The sequence below is a fragment of the Melanotaenia boesemani genome, chromosome 17 (genome assembly GCF_017639745.1).
Source record: "Melanotaenia boesemani isolate fMelBoe1 chromosome 17, fMelBoe1.pri, whole genome shotgun sequence".
In the NCBI taxonomy this organism is placed as follows: domain Eukaryota; kingdom Metazoa; phylum Chordata; class Actinopteri; order Atheriniformes; family Melanotaeniidae; genus Melanotaenia; species Melanotaenia boesemani.
In genome coordinates, this window is record NC_055698.1 from 9,205,306 (window position 1) to 9,232,666 (window position 27,361).

At 39.5% G+C, this 27,361-nt stretch overlaps 1 protein-coding gene across 1 annotated transcript; it reads left to right on the forward strand.

The window, feature by feature from the left end:
* The first annotated feature begins 6,823 nt into the window (after positions 1–6,823).
* On the forward strand, positions 6,824–23,638 carry topaz1 (testis and ovary specific PAZ domain containing 1). The gene is made up of 21 exons (XM_041966938.1): positions 6,824–7,366; positions 9,016–10,389; positions 10,438–11,488; positions 11,573–11,622; positions 11,746–11,843; positions 12,224–12,270; positions 12,356–12,426; positions 12,554–12,612; positions 13,019–13,105; positions 13,431–13,488; positions 13,622–13,773; positions 13,917–14,009; positions 14,102–14,217; positions 14,338–14,401; positions 14,492–14,663; positions 14,780–14,880; positions 14,973–15,138; positions 18,415–18,567; positions 18,827–19,030; positions 19,189–19,375; positions 22,918–23,638. Exons 1-21 carry the CDS (start codon positions 6,994–6,996, stop codon positions 23,114–23,116), a joined length of 4,875 nt encoding a protein of 1,624 aa, XP_041822872.1. The 5' UTR covers positions 6,824–6,993; the 3' UTR covers positions 23,117–23,638.
* Positions 23,639–27,361: the final 3,723 nt, after the last annotated feature.

Here is a 27,361-nt window from a genome sequence, read left to right on the forward strand (position 1 = left end):
AGCCGGGAAAAGGGTGTGACTGTGGATGCGTGCATTAAGCGTGTGTGTTGGTGAGACAGTATGTATATGACTTAGCAATATATCTCCTTCTAACTAACCTAAATTATCCAACAATTCAAGAAAATGCACATTTTGATCTATAAATAGAAATATGGAATATGACCGTATTCTATCAGTTTTAGCACCACATAATATTCATACTATTAGAAAGCAGTAAAAAAAAAGCAACCAGAAGGCCTTTTATAGGGTCTTATTTAAAAGAGCTTTGGTTTTTACTTTGCTATGCAAATAAAGGTTTAAAATTTAGACCATAAAAGACATAAAGTCAGAAATGTCAGGGTAAAGGTATAATCTTGTTTTCTTAACCCATTTAATTGGAATGATTTGGAAGTGCACTTTTGAGTAAGGGGGAATGTGAGGACATCAGCCTATCTGAGTGTGGGTGTGTGTGTGTGTTTGGCAAAGGGCCTTTTAGACACGAGTAAAAAGGAAATGGATGCTTGGCAAATGCACAGCCAGCATCTTTATCACTGCTGCTCTCAGACCTGACCACCGCATCTCCTTAATAATGGACAGAGTCATTTCTATTTATGCACTAAATAGCACCTCACAGCCCTCCAGTATGCTGCTGGAGATAATGTTTAGACCCTGAAATAAAGTACCATCATTCAGGTGGCTGTATTAATGTTGTCATTTATCCTCTGTTTTAAAAAATCGACAAAGAAAGGGGGAAAGGTGAGGCCCCACACAAAAAGGTAATAAAAACAAAATAAGTACATAGAAATAAAAAATGACCACAGAGTTTCCTTGTTTTTGTTGTTTTCTCAAGTGAAAGTCTGGTTAATATTGTAGGTCTAACATGTGGAGAAGGAGCAGCCTATTCTCCATAGCAAAACCTTTTTGCCTCCCTGGCTTCCATCTCAAGTGCAGACAACAGACGTCGTCATTTTCCAACTCAATTTACAGAAGCATTAGGGGATGCTGAGACGCACCCAACTCACTCAAATGCAATCATCGTGCCTGTGTGTTTTAAGAGGAAATTGAGGGGGCCATATTTATCGACTTCTTTTGGGCCTCTCTTCTTCTCTAGACCCCATTTTTTCCCGCTATCATATGCAACATAAACAGTGTATGGTTTGAAAGCTGAAATGAATCCCATGAACCCTTTTAGATGAATATTTTGAGGTGAGCCTAAAATGCATCCAGTTTTCAAAAAACTACGTCCAACTGGGCATCATTGATACATCTACTATGTTTGTGAGAATATTCTCTTAATCTGTACAACTAAAAATTTTGTATCTGAAACATGATTCATAAATATTTTAAACCCACTTATTTAGCTACATTTACAGATTTGTTTTTATTTCACCACATTTATTAAAGACATCATTTGAACTATTTAGATGAATGATTTTACATTAAATAAAATAAGTTTATTGCATATGTGGATAGACTTATACAGTATTTATATATTTTTTCTCTTTGTCCAAATGGGATCCAGTTTTATGTGTTTTTCGTTCTTCATTTTAGTTAAATTAGCATTAAATTCCGTTCTTGGTAGCTTTAAAAAGCCCTTTACCTTTGGCTTTTTAAAACCCGCTCATACCCCTGAAAAGCTGCCTCTCCTTATAATACATTTCATACCTTTGAGCTTCACAATAGTTTTCTAAGTGCACTTAAGGGAGAAATTCAGGACAAAGTCAGCTTGAGAGGTATATCACACTCTTCCTCCCTCAGCTGCATACAAACCTGTTCATGTCCTGTTTGACCCTCAACTAAACTTATGACTAATTGAGAGCTCGAATAAAAAAAAAAAAAACTGAAGAGAGAAGCAGGATGCCAGACAAAGGATGGGGGTTGGGGAATGGGAGGAAGAGATGGAAAAGAACTGGTTAAAATGAATACAGTGAGATGAGGGAGCTGTTGGGGAACGAAAGACATGTCCTTTAAAAATCTGTATCTACTATTACACTCCTGTTTTTATATATTTCCTAAAAAAAAAATCTCCCATCATTCCTATTTTTCACCATTTATCTCTCACTGAATCACCCCATTTCTTGTACCAGCTGTTCACTCATCTTTTTCACTATTGATCTCCATTCCTTTAGCCTTAAATTTTCCATCTGTTCTTCCCTTTTCCCTCTTATATCCATCAAAAACTTTCCCCCTTTTTTTTATTAAATACTTCTTGATTCACAAAGAAGAAAGCACATGAATTGTACACAAATCTATCTCTCACATATTCATTATTTCTCACAACGCGTGCATTTACAAACCGATGTGCTGAATTCATTTGTGCTGTTAAACAAATGCATCTTTTCTCTTTTTTTCCTGCCAAGCAGCAGCGTAGATCTATAGTGCTCAGGTGGAGGGGGTCTCTCTGAGCATGTGGACGTTATCTTGAAACGAGGGGCTGGCTGCCATAGCAACCATACGATGAAGCAGGCAGGGCTATTTAAAGGAATTCAGCTGCTTCTCCCGTTCCTGTCGGCTTCACACCGGTCCTGTGAAAGACAAAGACATATATGTGAATGCAAAATGAATATAGATGCTTTTTCTTTTAAGGGTTTTTACAGTTGTCTTGCTTTTTTGCACAAATTAAGAATATTAAAATTACGTTTTTAACTCTGATTTAATCTACTGCTTCTTAAATTCCTGTTTTTTTGTCAGTGTAAACACACTGCACATATTTTAAATCAATTCATATAAAAAGGAAAATACATTCACAAAAACAAGTGTTGCATGTTAGGAAACAATAGTTCGAATATAGCTAAAGCTTGCTGCAAAATAGTGGACTTTCTAACTGATTTGCATTATGCTTGAATTGTCTGCCGAAGGGGCCACTGTAATATGTGATGTCTGAAATTATTCATGTCTACAAAATGCATACTTTTTTTTTTTCTCCTGAGAGGCATTTCTCAGTGGACAGAAGAGTGTGAAACACATAACAACTGGTGTGTGCACCTCCAGTGCCTCACATGCCAGGAACACAAAGAAAACAGCCTGCAAACAAAAGAAAGCACAGTGTTTCTGAACACACACTCTGCACATCAGTTTTTCCATCATTATAGTCGGTCGTTAGGAAATGAACATATTAATTTCCCATCACTCGCTGAGAGAATTACTGCATTTTAGCTCAGCTTCTGGTTCACCTCTCAGCATCTGATAGCTGATGGTTCCATTCTGTTGCTGTTAATAGACATCCTCCTTTATTCATCTCTGCTTTACAGCAGATAACTGCCAAAAAGGAAACACACTGTTCAGCGTGTAAAAGTTAAACTGAAGAAACAATTGGAAATCAGGAGGTGACAATTCATTTTCCTAATCAGATTTTTCTTCTACTTTTTCTTTTTTTTAGCAAAATTTTGCTATAAAATGTGACAATTTATTGACTGAATCAGTCAATGGATTAAGGAAATATTGGACGTCAGCCATCAACTGAATGCTGTCTACTGGTTTGTCCCAGAATAATATTAAATGTTTTCTTGCTTTAAATGCTCAAAATGAAAACGCTGAATGATTTGTTGGATCAGCCTCGCTGGTAGTGGCTCACTGGGTTGATAGGTGATTCTCCATCTCCTTTAAATGTCTTTTTCTTCATGCTGATATTCTGCATTTCAATCTGAAGTGCGTAATAATTGGTAAAGCTGCTGGTGTACTTTTATCCCTCAGTCGAGCCCAGCGTGCCATTCCAGTGCCTGTGAGCACAGTCAGGAAGATTTAAAGAGCTTCACAGAAACAAAATTATGAGTGACCTCTCTCGTAACGCTCCCTCTGCTCTTCACTCTCCTCTTTATCTCATTCTAATCCCAACTCATTTCATATGCTAAGTAAAAGCTTATATCCCTCTTCACTGTACATACTCACATGTTCTTCATTGCTCTGGTGTGATTATGAAATTTGCATAGAGGCTGTTATTTGGAGCTGTGGAGAGCAGAAGCACCAGAGATGAAGTAAGGGGGTTGTGGGTGGTCTGATATCTGGCAGGTGTAGAGAGATGACGCAGAGACTCCCAGAAATCTCTAATGTCTGAGTTTGTCAAGGAGAAGTCTACCAAAAGGGAACTCAGAGAATGTTCCTTCATGCCCGTGTGAGTCTGTTCACCTCCAACAGTTTCCTCAGATTCTGATTTGCATGTTCTCTTTCCACAGCTGCTGCAGATGTTGCAAAGATAGGAGAGAAATGAAGAGGCAGAGCTGTCTCCGTACCCCCGGGGAGGACGCAGTGAGGTGGAACCGCTTCTCTGCCTCCCGATGGAAAAACTCTTTCACTAGCAGAGCGCCATCTGCTGAGTTGGTGGGGCGGGACAGCTGGTGTTGTGAATCAGGCCGCCACAGTCCAGGGACCGGCTACTTCCCAACACCAGGGTCTCACCTGCACTTCTTACACCTTCAGTTTATGTAATATCATGAACTGCTGCCTTATGCATTCTTTTACTATCTTTTTTGTAATACTACTTCTTCTCGTCCTGTGGTCTTGCTGCATATTAGTGTAAAGTATCATTTAAAAAAAAAAAGTTATGAAAGTATGTTAAAATAAAATAAATAATATATTGCAGGGAATAAAAGAAAGAAAATGGAAAAATGGTTTAAAGTATTTTGCAAGGTAAATAAAGATTGTAAATTCTGAAAACTGTATTTGAGACTTCATTTTGCTTCAGAAGCCCATAAAATACTAACGAATGACCCAATATTATATGTACATGAAATTTTGTTGCTAAAATATGTTTAAGAAGCAATTTTTCACAGATAAAACAAATAAATACATAAAACATCAATTTCAAAGAACCAGACGCTCAACAGTGGACAGTTATGGCTCCATTTTAGTCTTCCTCATGTTTGATTTCACACTGTTCAACCAATGACATGTTGAAGTCCTAGTAAACATTCTGACCATGTCAAATACCTAAAAAACTGGACATTTCTGGCTACATTCACAAGCTTAAAGAACAAAGAATACAGTCTACATAAAGGTCTGCAATGCTGCGAGCACTCTCCAGTTTAAGTTCTTACAAATCTTATCAGATGCTCATCATGGTGTCACTTAAAATATAATAATTAATAAATATAGCTAAACTTACCTACATGTCAAATGAATTCCTTTAACATACGATGTGGTTTTAACATATATTGTGATGTGGTGTGTATAGTGCTTGTGATGTTTTTTCAAATGTCTCCTCACCCACTGTTTGGTCAGTTAATTAAATTCTTGTTTGTTTATTGGATTTCAGATCTTAAATGTAGAATTATTACATTGGCTCTTTTTTATTTTATTTCATTATTTTTGTAAAATCTCACATTTAAGTATTAAGACGTCTGATTTGGAATATCTTTAAACATGCCCATGGATAGATAATGAAGCAACCGCTGCGCAGAGGACCAGGAAACCAAGACAGAAATATAGTTAAACAAGTACCAATCATGCAGATAGAATTACGCCTATTTTTTTCTATTTGACACCTACAGTACGTAAATGTTAATACATTATGATGTATCTCTCTTTGGTCATTTTGTTCATAATTTTCTTGTTTGGTTATAATTTAAGTACTTATGTGTTTTTGATTATTTGTTTAGATTATTTTGTACATGTGCTTTATCACATTTTTATTAGTTTGTATCTTCTTATGGGGATTATGCAATTGTAATTGTTTTATTTTGTATGTCCTCATGATTGTCTTATGTCTAATTTTCTCATTTATATGATCTATATTATATTTCTAGGATAAGACCAGGAACCCTTAAACTCTTGGGCCCCTGGTCCTGTCACGTCTAAGCCTATGAAGTAGTCTGTCCACACATTTAACTGCAGAAATGAAAATTATCACACTGATAATCGCATGAAGCAGATGTCAAATGTAAAATATAGTTGTGAGTTAATTGTTTAGTGTATGCCCTTTCAACTACAATTCTTCTTTAACTTTAGTTTAATGACTGCGTTTAGTCACTTCATCACCAAATTAGTGTAGATGATGGTTAAATCTTAAAAATAAAAGAGAGAGAGAGATACAAGCTACCTTGGTTTTGTTATTGACCAGAAATGATCATTCAAAAATACATAAAACAGGGTGTATAAGCTCAGGGTGAAACTAGGTTTCTATTTCAGAAATAGATCCTGATTCTCCCCTGGTGTGAGAAAGCATCTGGTGTCTACAGCTTTTCTTTTTTTTTTTGCCTCTATTTGATTACGATGATGTGTTTTCTATGATGTCCTCAAAGAAATATCTACAACCTTTAAACTGTGTAGCACTGTGCTTTGAGGTGCATATTATACTAATCATCACTGTGACCTGTGTGGTAAAACTTGGCAACCATCATTACTGGCAAGTCTTGGTCTACAAAGCGGTTCTTGGACTGGTTCCTTCATATTTGGGAATCGATCTGAGAAGAACTCAGCTGTTATGTCCTTTGCTCTTGTGAATTTAACACGTGTGCATCGAGCTCAAGAAAAGAGCATTTAGTTTTGCTGCCCCATCAGCATGAAATAACAGACTACAAAATAAGCTGGACTAGTATGAACTGATTTCACTTGAAGCCTTCTGCTCCATCGTATTTTAAATTAATAAAATTTTTAACTTCTCTCGTATATCGGTTGTTAATGTATCAAACAGGTTTTGTTTTTTACTGTTTTTACATTGCTTGTTTTGCTGATTACTCTAGAGACAGCGACCACGATCTGGTTGAATAAAATGTTAAAAATGAATGAACAAGTATATAGTCATATACCATGTGTAAGATACCATTAAAATGTTGTGAAGATATGATAACCTGCATGAAAACAGCCTTTTGGCAAAGAACTTTTTTGCGCATGCGCAGTGTTGCAGACACGTTATTTCCCATTTCTCAATGCGGCTGGTAAAGTGAATGCTAGGGATGGGAAAGTTTTTTACTTTATCTTTTTATGATAGTTTGGTCGGGAAAACATTACATTTAATAGCAACTGAGTTAAGAAAGTATCATCTAGTCACTTCATATAGTCGTGTCTTAAATAGTTAGCATGTTTCCATCTTCTGATAGGGTAAAACGCAGCCAAGTCTCGTTAAAAGACGTCGTTAGGCTCAAAATTGCCCCGCTGAGGCAAAGACCCCCGAAGCGAACAGCTAGCATATCAGTTGACTCGTCAAAAAAAATTGAAAACGTGGTTTCTGAGTCAGTTTCAGAGGAAAAACATGCTTCAGCTCCTCGCATCAGCACTGAGCTACAGCAGACATGTTTAGCACAACATGACCCAGAAAATGGGACGGATACACCCAGTGACACCCCTGATTGTAAACTGGAGAACTGTGTAGGTCCGCAGAGAACGAAGAGGGAAAACGATAATTTGTCCTGCAGTGATATGGAAGGCAAACAAAACCAGCCGGACACTAGAGGCAAGTATCAAGACAGCAAACCTAACACACGGAGCAGGAGCAGATTGGACAGCCTAAAAACACTGGTCAATTTCAGGTGGAGGGCATGGTGTGTTTTCGCTTATTCAAACAAAGTTGTTGAAACGTACAGAGAAACGTCCACCGCAAGGTGAAACAAAGGGCAAAAAATATAAAAGAAATGTCCTGTCAGATAAAACTCACACCCCTTGTTACAAGAAAGAGCACAGAAATTCAGACACAGTCTGGTTTAGAATCAATTAGAAGCTGTAAATTAAACGACGTTTACCATAAATCTAGTGTTAGCCACGTTGCTAAAGGCGTTAGGGGCGTGGAGGTGCGGAGCTCAGAGAAGGCCAAGTCCGTGGGCTGCGAAGCCCAGCGCGCTGCTGCACCCTGCGGAAAACTGCGAACGTTGCCGTTCTCACAATAAGTAAGATTCTCCGTAGGACTTAAGTTTGCAAGTCTTAAACCCCTTTCACTGTTTTTGTAATCGCTTGCACTTGAATCGGATTGTCTTAACATTTTAACCGTGATTTGTGATAGATAAAGGTTTTGGCTAACATGAAAGTCCGGTAAAAAATAGTTAAGCTAAGTTTGTTGGAACGTGCGAGAACTCTAAGGCGAGATATTATGTATTTATTCCAAATTATATCTTTGGCGATTGAGCAAAGTAGAACAGATTTTTATTTTAAAGTGGATGTCACGTTAGTGACATTTACATTTAACACCAACTAGCATCCTGCTAGCAGCCGTTTAATCCCGTCACAGGCTACCATGTTCTGCTGAGACTAGTCATGCTTTGGTCCTTATTAGTGTCTTCCATAATTTCTGTGTTTTTAATAATAACTGCCCAACCCTATATGATTTGTTGCGCCGTTTGTCCAATAGATAGAGCTATGGCTCCATTCAATCGTCAGTCCTTAAGCCAGACAACGCTACAGGTGTTGGCATAGCGGAGCTTGACGACAGGTACGTTTATAACGACGTTGTGAAATTAAGAATGACTCATCATGTCTCCAGTTTCAGTTTAACTCTGTTTTTCATGTGTCATGATAGTGGGTTGTGCTTCGTTGCTTCTGTTATTTTTGGTCATATGAGTCGTGACTTCATGGCAAAGACAATGATGAAGTAGCGCAAATGTGTTTTAAATGTAAAGGACATCAGAGGGCTACATAGATAATGTAAAATAACTTCACTCATTGTATTGCTTATGTGTATAAAGTATACACTTATGGCCTATGTCCAAATGTAAATGAATCAGTTCAACTGGTAGCTATATTAATGCATGCTCCACAGAAAGGATAATTCACAGTGCAAATTTAAAATAAATAAAATACAAGATATTTTATCCAAATACACACACACACATATATATAATATTTAATTATTTGGCTGATAAATCGGTTATTGGAAATATTTTTTCTGCCAAAAATCGCCATTGGCCTCAAAAATCCATATTGGTCGGGCTCTGTCTATTACTGTATTACTGTATTATTTTTCACATACATTCCCCCATCTGTTTTTTGTTTAATTGCACCAGCTGTTCACATTGTTAAACATGGCAAATCTATGTTTTGTTAATAGTGTCTTGGTAAGGTAACTTGTTTTCTTTTTTGCACTTTTTGACATCTTTTTGTCTCTAATTGCAGATATCTATAGAAATACACAGCAAAGCCTTATTGGACCCGCTGGTTCGGAGAGGTCTTTAAGAAGATCTGTTTGTGCCTCCCACTGTATTATTTGTGGCGAATGTAAATACAGTTCTCCTCAGTCGAAGAAATTTAGAAACCAAGACCCAAAATGTTCCAAACATACACCTGAAAAGATCATTGTTTGGATAAACCAGTACCCCAAAGTGACACTGTGTGACGTAGCCAAAAAATGTGATGCATGCAGTCACAGGTGTTCCTACATGTTACCGGATTTTCTCAAGACCAAGGTTGTGCATTGCTTCAAGCAGGACATGAGAGATGAGTTTCGATTTTTGCCCATTTGTTTTGGGCATGACAAAAGCAAAAGTGAGGAAGCCGCTCTTAGCGTTTCGAGTGAGAACAACATCTGTGAGCCTCAAAGTCTGACTGAGCACCTGGAGAAAGACTCAGATTCAGGAAGGCCACCCGGTTTAACCACTCAGCGCTTTAACAACTGGGCAAATGAAGGCAGTACAGCTTCTTCTGCTGCTTTGTCAATAGGTAGACATACCAAGAAGGGGATGAACAGGACTCGTGTATGGAGTAGAGAGGTTGAGGAGGACCCCAGTCCAGGACATGACTCGAAGCTTGTTGACTTTCACAGAAACAAGCGAATAAAGATTGGGGAAAACAGCGGCACTTCCAATCCAGCCATGAGAGAGGCCTTGGAAACCTGTGATCAGAGAGGAGTTACCAGAGAGACCAATGGGACGAAAACGTCACCAGAACCCTTCAGTGAGACGGACGAGGAGAACTCAGAGGATCCAGAGACATTCACTTGCCAGAGAGTAAAGGGTTACATAAGAAAAACAAGTTTTTCATGTGCACGTACATCCATGGCTTGGCCTTTTTTAGGTAGTAGCCTGACTCGTAAGGCTCGTGCTGCTACCTCAGAGTCTTTAACAGAGTTTACTGATCCCAAACCAAAGGATGGTCACTCCATTAAAGAGAATCTAAATCAGGCTGGATCATCCAGCAACCAAGCCAAAAGCATATTCCCAGATGCACCCTTACAAAAGCAAAGACAGGATGAAGAAAGCATTATAGAAGGGACAACAGAGAAAAAACCTTGTATTATGTGCACACATCCGCAAAGATCAAAGACCGAAATCTCAGTGCACAATGTGCTGTCTGAACAGTCACATAGCAGTCTTTGCCTGGATGCAATTTCATTTTCTGTCACAAATGGAAATCAAAGAGAGCCTGGCGTTGATGAAACACCCACTTCACCTTTACTAGTTAATGGACTTGGATCCAACAGCTCCATGTCGACCCCGTCCCCCTCAGCATTTAGCCTGTATGGCTGGGAAACTGCAAAGGCTTTGTCTCCTACATGGGATCCATCCACAAAGGGTGCTTCAAGTAGTCTTTTAGCCACACCACCTTCCCCCTCACCTTCATCGTTCCTCCCAGAAAAAGTCAAGGATTCGGAAAGTGTAGAAAAATCTCTGTTCTACTGTGAAGAAACCCAAATGACTTCTTGTAGCTCTTTATCCTCCGGTCCTCAACGCAACTCTGACTACTTTCATTCAAATGAATCCTCCCCATTGCTTCCTCAAGATAAACACAAGAATAACAAGTTTCTCCCTGAGAGAAGCCCACCAAAGCTGGAACCGTGTTACAATATAAGCCCCTTTGAACACAAGTGCTCACCATTGTGCGACATAAATGGGCAACACTGTGTGGAGATTGACTCAAATGAGTTTATGTTTCCACCTGTGCTCTCTCCTGTCACTTCACCACGAAGGCACTTGTGGAGTGCAACCCTCTCGAGCCAAAGCTCAAGCAGTTCTGAAGAGGAGGAGGAAGAAATGAGCATGGATGCCAACAGAAGCAAAACAACCCAACGTCAGATGTCATGGGTTGTTGATGGCAGCAGTGACAACTCCAAGGATCTGCTTGAAGAAAAGATTTCAACAAATTTTAAAACTGTTACTGACAGTAGTCCGGTGAAATCCCAGTCCTCTCCCAGCAGCGATGAAGATGTGAGTGACTGGAACAAAGAGGAAGGCCGAGATGAATCGGATCAGGAAGATGATGTAAATCAGGATGAACGAGGTTTGGAAATCAAGACAACGCTTGGCTCAGGTGTTCTGACTGAAGCCCACTCTTCTCCCAGCAGTGATGAGGATGATGAAGAGGAAGAGCAGAATTCAGTCAGAGCAGTGGGGTCAAGCCCATCAGAAATAGAGAGAGAAAGGGATAGAACTGAAGCGGGGGAAGCCGATGAGTCTCAGCCCAGTGTTTTGGATGAGGTCACAGCTTATGAACATGATATCCTGCTAGTCAGTATGATCCAGGAAGACCCGGAGCTGTTCAGAGACCTGCCGGAGGAAAGTCTGCTGAGGCTGAGTCCTGCCAGAGCTGCCAAGGCCCCGAAGAAGAAACCCTCTCCACCAGTAAAAATGTCACAGGTGGAGTTAGAAAGAAGGTGAGATCTTAAGATGTGGCTGCATCGCCTTACAGACACAGATGAGTTTAGTCTAAATGAAAATACTCTGTTTTGTGTTTTTAGATTGGCATCTAGCGAAGAAGACTTTGACTGCACTAGCTCTGATGTCCCAGGTATGAATAGTGCTTGTTTTGTTGGGCAAAAACAGACATGTAATACCACAATATTTTTTTTACCTCTTGTAATTGGCTTAAATGTGACAAATTTTCCCTTTTTTTTTTATATATATTTTCCAGAGGAGAGCAACAGGAGGCCATGGAGACCTCGGAGCACCACCAACCCTACCAAAACGCAGGACACATGCCCTGCCTCCGACAAGCAAGCTAGACACATGGTAATGCAGCACGTCTGCGTTATAGCGAATATAGAGACTTCATTTTGCAGGAACCATTTTTAAGCATTTCGCTGCAAGGCATCAAAACATGTCTGCAGCTTTTGGAGAAACAAAGCATAAGCAGAGTTTTTTTGTTGCATAAATGCCCTCTGAGCTAAAAGCACAGAATGAAAAGACAGAAATGGAGCGTGATGAACACGTAACACTTTATCATTTAAGTTCAAATAACATGCACATTTTATAACCAGCATGTGGTTTTCCAAAAACACACACAACACTGCAGAAATTTAGAGGTTATTTTCATAATCTTGACATTTTTATAAGGAGTACAAAGTTGACTTTTGTGTGTGTGCGTGTGTGTGTGTGTTTTTTTTAAACAGTTTCAGGCCGACACCAACAACAATCATGTATACGGCGGCCTGGAAAGGTAGCGACTTGTACAAGTCACATGATCAATGCTTCTTAGTGTTCAGTCAGTTCAGTTTTAAGATGATGACGCTGTTCTTGTCCAGCAACAGGAATCAAGCCATCTGCACAGTGAGCTCCCCTCACAACATCACCCCAGTCATGGGTGTCAGAACTGGTGAGTGAAAATGGAAAAAAAAGGGGGTGAAACAAACAGTTCTCTAATTTTCGTTGATGACGCCTTTTTACATTTGAATATTTGAATGCTGATTCAAACTTGTTTGGCTCTTTTGCTCTTCATGCAGGTACGTGGATCAAAAACTCAACAAACGTGACAAATTTCAGGCAGCAGAAATCTAACGCTGTAAGTATTTATCACATAAAGCGATTACATCTTCCATCAGAACAAATGCATTCTCTTTATACAAACTCAGGCTTCAGCTTAGATTGAACTTTTCTATTATTTAAAAGAATCTGACTTGAATGAATCAGGTGTGTATAAACAAAGAAATGTCTTCTGCCTCCTATTAAACTTGTTTCAATACACAAAGATTTCTGATTCTACTTTCAAAACGTACCAAACATTGTATAGTTCAGTATAGCTGTTTAATCTGTTCTTCTGGAGATTAAATCATGTGGTGATATGCAGGTTGGTTGCAAAGTCTTTGAAAGTAAAGTCAAAAACAGGAAACAGGGATTAAGTAATAGGCTGGATATACTGAGTAATGTTTCATGTGCGTAATGCAGCGAATCTTCTCCTAACCCCTCAGTACTGCAGACAGTATTTCAGTGAGTCTCAGTCCTGTGTGTTCAAGAAGTGTCGCTTCCAACATCTTCCTTTGGAAGGAGATGAGAAGGTAGGCTCAATAAAATGTTCCCATTTTCAGCTTGAAAGCAGCGTCAAAGTGTGAAGGCAGTGGGATGCCGTAGAAGCTTGCTTTCTATTCATTTTGAAATCGTGATTACAGATTTCTAAAAATGTTTTACTAAGTTTTAATCTTTAGAGTTGCATAGTGAGAAACGATCAAATATTAAGGAAGGGGTTTATGGATTATCTTCATGTTGAAACCTGGATGTTTTTTGATGACAGAGGAAATGCTGCTCTCTGCTGTGCTGTAGCTGTAATTGCACACTTGTGAGACATTGAATGGGTTTTTTTTTTGTTTTGTTTGTCTTTGATAGCTTTGTATTGACACTGTGATCCGGTTCACCAAAAATCCATTATGCCTTCAGAGAGCTGGTAAGTTTTCTTTTTAAGGTACTTTCTGCAGGTACTTTTTAACCCTAAACTGTCAATGTCTTCCATGAATACTAACCTTGTTACCTTTGTGTGCATGACTGCTCTTTCCTGCTGCTTTATGTCCCATCTCCAGGAGTTGTGTTTATAGGATATTACCAGAACAACCCACCTGGAGCGTATTTCTCCAAGTCGGTGCTGCGATCCCTCCTGTGGGCCCTATTTAAAGCTGGCATGGTGTCTAATGTCATCTCTGTCCTGAAAGTCAGCGTGGCAAACAGTATCGTGGTCAGTGTAGCGGTCGTTCACCTAACACTAACATTGTGGTGTAATATAGCTTATATTCCAGTAAAAGCATGCTCTGTGGGGAGTAAAGGACCAGAGATGTTAGACTGGATATTAAACTTGTTCCCCTTCTCCTCTGTAACTAGCCCGAGCACCAGTTTTTGCTGGACTTTTTTAGCTTTGTGAGAGTGAAAGGTCTCATGAGCATAGCGCCTGAACTAATGCAGCTCACATTAGAGGTAAATAGTTACTTTGAAGTTGTATTTACCACAAAGCGTTGCAATCCGTATTTATTGATGCATGTGGAAGATTTTATTCTGTCTGTTGGTAGATGACCAGCGTTGGTTTGGAGCTGAGCTTGGATTGTCTTGACTGCATAAAAAATGGCCCAGTGTTCCAGCATGCAGGTCCTCCAAACTCACCTGTTGCTGTTTCTGCCAAACAACAGTAAGTGGAACATCTTTCTTATGTTAGACTAGCTTCCAGAGTCTGTCAATCCAGACTACTTTTTTTATTTTTCCTCTAATCATAGCATAAAAAGCTAAATGACTTTCCTCATTCACAAAGGTTGTCCCCCACTGCGCCTCATCCAGAGTCCATAAATTTAACCTGTGCCATCATTGAAATAGAGGTTAGTTCTGTGCTTCTTTTGCTGGATGAGTCATAGGTGTGAAACACTTTTCTGCTTATTTATATATTTATTATAAATTCTCCCTGTCAGCTTTGCATCAAGCAAGAAGACTGGAAGCGGATGGGTGAGGTTTTTAGGTCCATTTGCCAGTTCGGCTACCATCCTAACCAAGTGGAGCGCGTCAGTGGTCGCGTCGCCATAGCACTTCTGTCTGGGAGCAAAGACAAGCTGTCACTGCCTTTTGCTGGCTTTGCAGAGACGGGTAAAAAAAACTGTCATCAAATATCTTTGTTTTTTTTACATGATTATGTTTACTTGAGTTCTTAAAATTTTCTTTTTTTATATAATAATTCCTGCCAATTTTATCTTCTTTTTAAGTTTGTCAGAATGAAGACAAGGGCAGCTTGATCAAGAATTTTGTTGGTAGAATTGGAGTCTCTTTGATTTTGAGATACCACAAAACTAATCACTGGGCCAAGGTAGTAAAATTTTGTTCATCTTTCATGACTGTCTTTAGCTTAGATCTTATTAATCCTATTGTTGTGTATCGTCTTGTGTTCTACAAATTTAGGGTTGCAGGGTGGTGGAGATAATGTCCTCTTTAAAGGTCAACTTTACAACACTGAAGAGTTTTTTTGGGAATGAGGATGGAGCATCACGCTGCTACCTGGTCACCGTGGCAGCAGAACTTCTTCTCCTGAGTGGCAGCGTGGAGGGTGCTCTTAACATACTCCGAGGTAATGGCTGTAACGCTGGTTGCTGTCAGCTTAAAAGACCTCATCAAACCTCAGAAAGTAACCAATGTTTATTTTAAGGGTTTTTCCGTCATGGATTCTGCTCAAAAATGAGACTGATGGCAACTAAGTAACACTGCTCATGAAACACCAGGATGAGTGAGAGTCAGCTGTTGTTTTGACAGATTAAAACATAAAGGGGATGCATCAGAACTTTATGTAATACTCTAACCACAGAGAAACCATTTCTAATAGAGTCCCTGTGCAGAAGTGTACATTAATTAACCGTTGTGGACAACCACACAATTCAGCAATTCTTCTCAGATGAGGAAATCATTGAAATTTTCAGAAAATTTCACTTTCCTGGGAGAAAAGTTAAGTTAGCCAACTTTAAAACTCAGGCTGACGGGTTGCTACTGATTCTAGGAACCAGTGTGGCAGCAAAACTGGTCATATTTAGCTGTTTAGTCATAACAGCTGTAGTGCTTTTACAGACTCCACTGTCACGGTAGAGAGCAAACTATACCGCGCCTAGTCACAGCAGAAGTCATTTCAGGTTCCCGTTTTACTGTGTCCGTTTATTAAAAACTTAGCAGTGATGTTATTGATGGGATTTACATGACAGTATGTCAAAGCTTCTCTCTGTCTCGATCTGTGAGTTATAGACGTGCACGCACACGAATGAGCACACTTCCATCAGCGGCTAGTCCGGAAAACATCAGCTGAAAATCAGAGAAAAGAGTTTTAAACTCTCCCAGGAAGATGAAGCTGGTAGGTCGTGCTCTAGCGAGCAGCAGGAGCATTTCTCCTGCTTTGGTTTTTACATCGAGAACTTCATGTAGATCGCAGGAATCCGCACAGCTGAACAAGCAGAGTCCGCCGTCATTGTAGTAATTTCTGAGTCGTATTACAGCTTAAAATGGATCCAATAGTCTCCGCAGGTTTTATTAACATGAACATGTTATGAGATCTGAACTTTTAGAATATTCAGAGCGACTCCACTGAATGAAACCGTTTCATCAGGACATTTTGCTTGAGCCCATCTGTTCGAATTTGTAGCTGTGTCCCAATTCAGGGTCTACAAACATTCAAAGTACAGATTCCTCGGCCACATATGTCTTTGTGGTGCTCCAAGCACTCTCCCAGTTCGAAGGCGCCTCCCAGTCCACCTTACAAACCGCACTTTGGCCTCAAACGAAGGCTGCTGGTGATGCATCCGAATGCGAATAAGATGGTGGCAAATGAGCAACCAAGCTCAGAAAAGTACGTTTTTCTTTTTGTTTTGTTTTTTTTTTTAGATTTTTTAAAACTACACTTTAGTAGAAACGTGACAAAATCAAGTATGTTAAAACATGTTTGTTAAATGGTGGCATTAAAATTCTGTAATATTTGATATTCTTGGAATTGTAAAGGGTTAATGAAGTGTCTACCGGCTGGAAAACAACAGAGCCTCATCGTTCACTAAAGTGTCCTAAGATATGCAAACAGTCATTTCAGAGGTTGAAGAGATTCAACATCCTACATTGCTGCTTTGGGAAATTCTCGTTGGTTAGGTAGGCCGTCCCGTCACAAACGTTTCACAAACTGCTAAAATGAAAAATAAATACACAAATATAAAAATGGCTCAAAAAATTTATGTGGCAATAAATTATACAAAAAAAAAAAAGATTTTTTTTTCATTAAGAAAACTTACTCTTAATGAATTAAGATTTCTTTTGTCATTTTCAACTGTTTTAGTTTAACTTTGTGTTAATATCCTTATTTACTTTTCCATGTCATTTTCAGTTCAATTAATTTTTTTCTTTATTTTTACGCCTGTATTAATTTCTTTATTTTCCTTTTACATTTTCTTATCCCCAAAATGATTAATTTCTGTATTTTATTTTCATCTACCATTTTATTTATTGACACTTTTTACATCTTTATTTTCAATCTTGCATTTTCTTCTATTTATTGTTCCAAACATTTTTTCACTCTTTTTTTACATTGAGCCCATCTGCATTTCTACCTTATTATGTAAATGAGGGGGGCGGCCTTCAAGGTGTGTCCATGGGGCAGACCCTTGCTTATAGACCTTTTTTGTAATTTATGCATATGTCACTTGTGCTTGTAGCTGCTTGACATTGATAAGAATATATATTGTCCCAAGTAGGGGGGATAAAAAGTGAAAATACTGAGATGGAGTGTATTGTACAAGAACCCAGTTTGTTTGTTTATTTGTCTGCAGACTAGCAGGCATTTTCTTTATTGTACAGTCTGAGAGCAGCAGGCAGGAAGGACCTGACGTACCTCTCCTTCACAGACCATGGATGGAGCAGCCGGTCACTGAAGGAGCCGCCCAGTGCTGCTCCTTCAGTGACCAGTAGAGGGTGGGACATGTTTAAAAGGGATGACAGCTTAGAAATCATCCTCCTGTTTTCCACCACTTCCACTGAGTCCAGGGGGCATTCCAGGACAGAGCTGACCCTCCTTACCAGTCTGTCCATTCTCCTCCTGTCCCTGTCGGTGATGCTGCTGGCCCAGCAGACTTTTCCAGAACAGATGGCTGATGCCACCACAGAGTCATAAAAGGTCCTGAGAAGTGGTTCGTGCACTCCAAAAGACCTCAGCTTTCTGAGAGTCAGAATATTGTACTCATAAGGTTCAAACACTTGTGTTCCTTTTTATTTTTACATTTTATTATATTTTTAACCCATTAATGTTGACGGTTTGTAAAGTTTACACATCTTGAATAAGTTTAATTCTAACCATGCTATAAAAAACAGAAACTTGTAAAATCACTGTGGAAAAATCCATGAAATTGTTTTGACATGCATCGATGCAAACAAACTTAGACTAATTGTTAATCCAGCAAACCCAAACTCACTGCCTCACATAGTGTTACCCAACAAATGGTCTACAGTCCTGATATGAGGGGGTAAAAAAAGAGCCGAGAATAACTGCACCACTCCCCTCTACATAACATTTCAGCTTTAGTTTTTCTTTTTGACTTTCATAGGATACTTGATACTTACAGATGATTCATCACTGCTTCTTTTGGCAGTAAATCTGCTCTGAGGTCCAAACATAAAATATCTTATCACGCTCATTCTGGACCCTTCAGTGGAGTTTGCAGCTGTGGCTTAAAGATTTCACCAGACTGAATTTCCTCCAGTGACATGTTAAAAGCAGACGCATTAAAGCCCTTCTTTTTGTCTCAGTCTTGTAAATAACACTTTACAAGCTTAGTCTAGTTGTGTGTTTTACTTTTGTTTGTACATCTGTTGTCTGTTGATTCAGAAAACAAATGGTTCCTGAGTTCATGCTTGTGGCCGTGTGAGCCTGCAGACCTGGAGAGCAGAACCCGTGTGTTGATGCGTCTGGCTGAGAAAACCTCCCACAGAGACACACTGGAGGTGCTCTGTAATCTGCCTGGAATTAAAGAGCCAAATGGTAAGCTGTGAGGGGGCGGACATGCTGGGGTGAAATGCTCTTTTTATTCCTAGGAGTTGTAAAATTCCTCTATACATCACATTTTCAGAGGTTTGGTGAAACTTCAACTTTGCTAACACTTGCTGTTAACAAACTTGAGGAGCTAATGTTTTTGTTTTTTTTTTTCTTTTAAGAAACTTTGTTTTTTATTTTTCTTTTTGACTGATTTTGTGTATTTCCTGTTAAGTATGATTAATTTTAGTCTCCTTTCCCCCCTCAGACTCTATAAACATCTCCAGCTACAGTCCTCTGTTTAACTCTCACCTGCAAGTGTGTGTGGACAAAAACATGCTACCTGTAGCTTCAGACACAGTGGACTTCATGCTGTGTAACAAGCTGGCCATTGAAAACTCTGTACTGCAGACACTTGTACACAAACTGGGAAAGCAAAACCTCTGGCTGCGGGCTCGGGAAGTCTTTAAACGTAAGTATCACATGGTCAGTCAGCATTCAGACGGTGGATCCGAAACAATTAAAACTCTAAAGTTGGCTGAAGAATTAAATAATTTGACAGTAAATGTTCAGAAAGTGGACAAATTTGATGTTTAACTGAGTTTTCACCTCAGTATGTATAATCATCAGACTCTCTGAGTGTGGGCTACTACTCTGGAGTATCTGCTCCCCCTGGTTTCATGTCCCTCATCGTACCCTGTGGACTTGTAGAGGTGGAACTGGCCCTCATTTTTGAGATGCTCATCACTGTCAATGCGTCGGTCATTCTCTCTCTTCCGGAGACAACCGCTGCTTCTCTCAGCATCACTCTCAAAAGGTAAGTTCTGTGTTTTGTGTATGAAAAAATCCTGTTGAACTCAGCGGTCTGTACATACGCAGGTCGCTGTACATTCAGGCAGTTTTTTTCGTTTGAAACAACAAATGAAAAAAATCGAATAACCTCTTGTTTTGACTACACAACCAAAACTGTGTTGGATTCATTCTGTAATCACAATACATATATAATGCAGTAATCGCTTACTTTATTTTATTAATACTTTATTTTATGTTTTATTATTACACACTTCATTTTAGAAATAGGAAAACTTCTTTGTTTTTTGTTTTGTTATGCATTTTTGTCAAAGTCATGTGACCACACCAACAGCTGCTTCAATATTTATGTACGATATAAGTCGGGCTGCTTCACAGGGATTTTTAAAGGTCTTGTTGATGTCTCGATGCTCAAGGGGTTTCCATCCCTGTATTACAGCTTTATAAATACAGGTACACGTCAGTTTACCTACAAAGTTTCAGTTATTTCCGATTAGTTACTTTTAATAAAGTTATACCACCTTATAATGTTACCTAAATCAAAGTAAGCCAGCGTGCGCCTGTCATTATTTATAGACTATTAATGACAGAAGAAAACGGTGATATAGGGTTGAAAACATGAGTCAAAGATGAGACTGGGAGACCCATGACAGTCATGAAGTCATGAAGCCGACTGTCAGTGCTTGCTCTCACACACAGACAACCAGCAGACCAGTCTTAAGGTCCATTTATGCTCCCTTATGTACGTAAATATGAATGTCCGTTTTGAAATGTTGCCATGCGTCGCCATCCTCATACATCCATACGTGTTTTGCGTTGTCATGGTTGTTAAGTCAATTGCTGCTAAGTTATTTCTAACCGCCTTACATGCCCTAAACACTCGCATATTATCTTCTTCTTCTCTGTTTTTTTCTTTTCCTGGTCGCATGTCAGCTATTCTGCTCAGCACTGCCCCTATGATTTCCGGTGGTATTGCTCCGTCTTCTGTGTCAAGCGACAGATAGCTAAGCTCCCTGAAAACGGACCAAATTACTTGCATAACTGAAGCAGGAGACGGGACAAAACTCTCCGTCCGTCTGCTTATCTGTCTTCTGCGTCAAGCATTAATGGGTCTTTAAAAGGAACTCCGGCTATTAGCACATTTTGGCTTTAACATGTAGCTGTTGCCCTGTTCTACTAAAAATAATTGTTTCTGACACAAATTCTTAACTACTATAAAAACCGTATTTCCAGTGTTTATGAACAACAGAGGTTGCCATTATTTTACTTGCGCAATCCAATCCACTTTATTTATAAAGCACATTTTAAAAACAAAAAAGTCTCCAAAGTGCTGCACATCAGCATTCAACAATAATCAACAATATTGACTTAAAATAAATAGATAAATATATATATATAATAAAAAGAGAAGTAAAATTAAAAATTTAAAAATGATAAACAATTAAAACAAATAAAATAAAAGTGAAAAAAAATAAATGAAAAGAAACTCAGGGCCATACAACTCATGCGGTGTTAAAAGCCTGTGGAGGCAGATCCGACATGGAAGGGAAGAGCGTTCCAAAGTCTGGGGCCGACTACAGAGAAGGCCCTGTCCCCTCTAGTTTTAAGTCTCGTCTTAGGCACCACGAGCTGGGACCGGCCCTCGGACCTCAGAGCCCGCGCTGGAGTCGGTAATGTATTTGGGGGCCAGTCCATTTAAAACTTTAAACACAAACAATAAAATCTTAAAATCAATTCTAAAACTTACAGCCTGCCAGCGCAAAGAATCTAAAATAAAAGTGATATGTTCACATTTCCTGGCAGCGGTTAAAAGCTTTGCTGCAGAGTTCTGGACGAACTGCAAACAGGAAAGTACGTTATTGCAGATGCTTGAATAAAGAGCTTTGCGGTAGTCCAGACGACAAGATATAAAAGAATGCACAACCTGTTCAAAAAGATTGAGAAATAAAAAAAGATTTTACTTTTGATAAAAGACGAAGGTGATAAAAGCACGATTTTAAAACGGCATTAACCTGTTTGTCAAGTTTAAATCACTGTCCATGGTGACGCCAAGGCTGGTGATTTGGGACGGACATAATTTTGGAGGGGACCCAAGTCGAAGAGGACATTTCCAAACAACATTATCAATGCAATGCATTCTGGGAGATTATGGAGGCGACAGCAAATGCTATTTTCTTCTTAAACCGTGGATCCGCATAAACAATGCTGAACTGAGCTGCTCTTGGTTTCAGTTTCCAGCAAATGTCTGTGTGTATTATTGACCAGCAGCTTCTAAACAGATATTAAGGTCGATTTCATCAACTTCATCCATCTGATTGTCCTCATCTTTAAATGTGTTTTCAGTGATTTCTTCACCATTGTTTTCCTTGTCAACGAGCTTTGTTTCAAATTGAAAAGACCAGATGGAAAACATTGAGCAAGTGTACTGCTATAAAGCACAGAGACCGCTACAACCCTTAAATGTCATTACAAGAACTTAGGAAACGTAAACAGTGGCGCGGTGCAAGTAAAATTGATTGTTCAAAATTATTGAAAACTGAAGAGAGTGGAGTATTTATAATGTTGTGTTTTTACAGCTGAAGCAATTGTTTATCAAACAAGGTTTATTGTCTTGACTTGCCGGAGTTCCCTTTAAACTGTATTAAATGCTTAGAAACAGTGACTCGAAATGAATCAGTGCTTCACGCGGCTTCAGTTTCACCATCAAAAATCATCACCAAACAAATAGTGCCCATCTGGGCATATACAGTTCCATCCATCCATTTGTGCACTGCTTATTCCAGTTCAGGGTTGCAACACCTATCCCAGCAATTATTAAGAAGGTGAGAAGCAGGGTACACCCTGGACAGGTCGCCCGTCTATTACAGGACCAACACAGAGACAAACAACCACTCATGCTCACACTCATTCCTTCTGACAAATATGTGTTTTCCATTAAGTGTTGTTGTAATGTCAGATATCAGCACAGGTATTTCTGTGACAGATATGGTCCTAATATGTCTGTTGAGGACATTATCAGGAACAAAATGAGGAAGACCATTGAATTTTTTCCTATGATGTAACCACTGTAATTGCAGTTCATGACCACTAGAGGGCTATCACACTTGAGTCACGATAGTTTTTCCAGCATCTGGGAGAGAGACACAGACGCAGAGTATGTTATATAATGTAATACCTCATTCTGTTATAAAGACCATTCCCGAGAAGAAAAAGTACCTCTATCTTATTATTAAAACCCCCAGAATATTACAGTATGTATTATGGTTGTTGATGGAGTTTAATACTGTTTCAGACGTGTAGTCAGCACTGTACGCTTCCCGGTTATGCCACTGCTTCAAATGAAAAATCTAAAATCGTAGTGCTTGTTATCCATTTTTTCCCCATTTTTGTTTTGTATACAAAATCGGAAAATGGATGAGTTTGTCATCCAATTTTTGTTTTGGATTAGGAAACTAAATAAGGAAAGTTTTATTTATTTTTCTTTTTCAAATGAAAAAAAAATGCCTGAATTTACACGGACCTCTGTGGTCTTGCTTTCTCCTCTTCCAGGACTCAAAGCTGTGAGAGTGAGTACCTTTCAGCAGGCAGCTGCCTCCTCTCTGCAGCTGGCATCCCTCAGCCCAAACTCGCTGTCCACTTCACCACAGTTAACTCCTCACAGGAGCAAGTGTTCAGGCTGGACGTTTCCTCAGCACGCCGTTGGATCCGACACAATCATTTATGGTCCAGTGAAATCTGGGCACACTAAACGAAACCTTTTATTTCCCTGCCCTCGCTGAAAATATGCAAAATAGCTTATGTTCAACAGCTGTTAATTGGTGAAGTCCCTGAAAGCAACCAATGAAATCAGGAAATCTAGTGTACTTTTCTGTTGACTCTACACGTCCTGGTGGTCGTGTTTACATTTAGCCATTGACTGAGACACCAAAGATCCCAACCAAAGACTGACGCCAGAGCTTTACACTATGTTTTCTGTTTGCATTGTTTTAAGGTCTGTTTTAAGTTAATTTGGTGTTTACAGTATTTTTCACTCAATGTTCATGTGATTTTTTTTTTCTTTTTTTTTTTTGAAAATTATTTTTGGGAGAAGAGCCAGTATAATTTGTACGGAGTCATTGTTACAGTGTTGGGTTAATTGTAAATAGACTTTGGGTGTAAATGAATATATATTTATAACAGTGTTTAGTCTACAGCAGTATTATGTTATTAATTGTCAAATCCTCAATTGTTACTTGTTCAGAAGCTGTGATTTACATTTTCATTTTATGAAGCTTTTATTATTAAAAAACAAAAGAAAGAAACAAGCTGTTTCTGTAGTCAAAACGCAGTGGCCACTTTATTAAATGCACCAGTTGAATTGCTTGTTAACACAAATGGCTAATCAGCCAATCCCATGGTAGCAACTCAGTCATTGAAGTCGTGTGGACATAGTCAAGATGACTTGCTGAAGTTCAAACTGAACATCGATGTAAGGAAGAAAGGGGATTTTAAAGACCTTGAATAGTTGTTGGTGCCAGATGAGCTGGTTTGAGTATTTTAGCAACTGCTGATCTACTGGGATTTTCACATACAACCATCTCTAGAGTTTACAGAGGACAGTCTGAAAAAGAGAAAATGTCCAGTGAGCAGCAGCTGTCTGGACTACAGTGCCTGGTTGATGTCAGGGGTCAGAGGAGAATGGGCAGACTGGTTGGAGATTACAGAAAGGCAGCAGTTACTCAAATAACCACTTGTACAATCAAGGTATGCAAAGTACTATCTCTGAAAACAAACATGTCAAACCTTTGAGTGGATGGGCTACAGCAGCAGAATACCTCCCAGGTGTCGGCTAAGAACAGGAAACTGAGGCTACAATTCACGCAGACTCACCAAAACTGGACAATAGAAGATAGAAAAACATTTCAAGTGCAACATTCAGATGTTAAGTTCAGAACTTGGTGGGGAAAAAAATGAAACCATGGATCCATCCTGTCTTTATCAACAGTTCAGGCTGGTGTAATGGTGTGGGCGATATTTTTTCTTTACTCAGTTTGGGCTCCTGAGTGCCAACTGAGCATTATTAAAATGCCACAGCTCACCTGAGTATTGTTGCTGACCATCCCCATCCCTTTATGACCACAGTGTACCATCTTCTGACCGCTACTTCCAGCAGGATAATGCACCATGTCGCAACCAACCTAGTACTAGCAAGGTGCACCTAATGAAGTGGCCAGCAGTGAAAAAAGCTAATATTCAGTCGGTCCCACTTAGGATTCCACAAAAAGCTCTGATCAGTCAGTATGTGGGCTAATAATATCTGAGGGTGTCCTCGAGTGTTGAACTTTAAGCCACATACATACATACATGCACACACACACTTCCAGCACATACAGCACATGGCCTGCAGTGCTGCTTCTTTACTGATCCTCACTGATGAATGCATTGAGGAGGTCCTTGTCTGGACCAAGAATACTTTGGACACAGGTAAGGCCAGGAACTGAACCACATACTTTCCAATTTACTCTTCCACCTTAGATACAGCTGACCCATGGCTGCAACTGCTCTGCAAAAATATTTAAGTAGACCAGTGGTTCCCAACTTTTTTTTTCCTCGGGGAGCCCCTTCATGCATATGCTAAGATGCCATGGACCCCCCTGCTCCACCCTGTGCTGAAACCATGCTGGTTTTAGGCTTTCAAAAGTGAGATTCTCACCATATATAATGTATTCTTGTTGTGTCATGTCCTTTGATAAAGCCAAAGTTAAATAAACAACATACAGACTTTTTTCCCTTAAAATAGGAACAATTTGTTGACATTAATCACAATGGCTCTAATGTTCAAAGCCTCAGGGATCCCTGTGCTTAAGGGGGTCCGGGAACCCAGGTTGGGAACCACTGAAGCAGATAACCATGCCAATGCCAGGATTTTGACTGAAATACACTTAAAATTAATTCTCATTATAAGCTTTTTGAACATAACTTCTCGAAAAGAAGAGTTTCAAATATCAAAAGCAAAACTCCCAACGATGATGTGACTGAAAAGTCATGTCTTATAAGTCAGGATCTAGTGTTTAAAATTAAAGTGATTCTTCTGTTCCCATGGAACAAAACCTATTGATATTTGGGGATGCAGATGATTGGCGTTAGCTACTCCTTTCTCTTTTGTTTTACTGTTGTTTGGGTCATGCAACAGTTTCACCCTATTCACGGGCGATGGACTTCAACCTGGATCAGCCCTCAAGGATGCCCCACTATCATCAGGTGGCAGAGACTGTGAGGGAGAACTGGGGCAAAGTTCATATGCTCACTTCTACGCACACACACGCACCACACTCAAGTACACGACTACAGATACACCTCCCCGTGATTCACTGCCTTGCTGTCCTTCCACCTCCTTCCACTCCCGGGCAGTGGGTTGATTGGACGCGCTCTGAGAATGCAGCTGCGTCTGCACTTGCTGCGATGGGAGACCCCCCCTCCCCCCCCCCCCGCCACGCGTTTCTCATGTTGTGATTGTCTGAGTTATGTTTTTGTATGTACTGAGGAGTGTTTTTTTGTATCTCAATAATGGGCCCTTAGGCCCAGTGTGGAGATGCCTATTTTTTATCCTCTCAGCTACATCTTACTCCCTAATGTTCCTTTCACCTATATCTAAGACAAGGAGCGCTGTAGAAATGGCTGCTCCGTCAGTGTATGCCTGTTCTGTTTGTGTCATCATATGTTGTTTTGTCTAGTCTTGGATGGGTTGCACTGAAAACATGAATTTCCCTGCAAAGGGATTAATAAAGTATTTTTCATTTCATTCATTCATTCAACCACCAGGGGGCTGTACTGGTCTGTATTGAGAGGGGTTGAGCTGATGGAAATAATTGGCAATTTACAGCAGAGAGTTAACTTCTGCACACAATCTCCTTCTTTTCATCCTCACATCATTCTACCAAAGGGCAGACAAGCACATAGAAGAATTATTTCATCTGCTGTAGTGTCTATACAGTACCTGATGGTGGAATCAGTCTTTATGACTTATCTATGGACATTTTTAAAGCCCTCCATCAGCTGCAGCACAGTTTCTGTAACATTTATCATGTCTAGATGCATTTAAGTGATGAAGAGACAAACTAAGGCTTTGAGGGGTGATTTCCCATTTTCATAATCTCTGACAGTCATGAGATGTGAGCTAAGAGGTGACCAAATGTAAAAATAAGCCCCACAGACGTTCACGTGGTGGTCTGAGTCCATTAAAATGTTACTGAATCTTAACCTTCTTAAGAGGCCATTCAGTCAGATTACATGCCAGCATGTCATTCAAGGATAGAGATAATCATAACACAGGCTTGTTTGTGTGATTTTGTTTTGCTCTGAGCAGTGCCGCCTTAATCACATTCTTCCCTTCCTTTAATTTCTCATGGCAAGCTCAACTGCCCCTCACATCCTGGCATGTGTCATCCGAGGACTGATGTTGTCTGTCATGTGAGACAATGAATTTAGTCTAACGCTACAGCCACTGCTGCAGGGATTCCTCGGCTGCGGGCTGAGTGTTTGCGGCAGATTTATGAATGGCTTTTGTGAAACTTGTGGCATGTTTTTAAATGATTCACTCTTGCTTTAAATCAACGGCCGTCATTGTTGTTCTTTCTGTTAACACATCAGATAAAGGAGTAGTTTTCAAGACCTGTGTCAAATTAACTTAGTTAAATGTCTCATGATCTCACTTAGATGATAACCTAACCCCGACTGTATAAGACACACAGTTCCGTTCTACTTTTGACCTCGATGGAGATCATGCTTATTTTACTTTTTAAAAAATTATGTTTCTTATTCTAAAGTTGCTTGAGGGGGAAAAAATAATTGCAGATCAACATCAGAATGACAAAGTAGAGGCTGGTTACACATTTATGACCCTAATCTGAATACCAGAGGAAAGCTAGTCAAATGCCTGGTTTCCAACAATATCACTTTTTAAACTTGTTAGAACTGATCAGAAATGCATTCTGTCAACGTTCTTTTGCACAAA

Excerpts from the sequence above, each read along its gene's own strand:
- topaz1 (XM_041966938.1), top strand. The coding sequence starts at position 6,994 with ATGTTTCCATCTTCTGATAGGGTAAAACGCAGCCAAGTCTCGTTAAAA. Across the intron at positions 11,489-11,572 it reads CAGGTGGAGTTAGAAAGAAG|ATTGGCATCTAGCGAAGAAG; the intron begins GTGAGATCTTAA and ends TTGTGTTTTTAG. Across the intron at positions 13,489-13,621 it reads ATTATGCCTTCAGAGAGCTG|GAGTTGTGTTTATAGGATAT; the intron begins GTAAGTTTTCTT and ends TCCCATCTCCAG.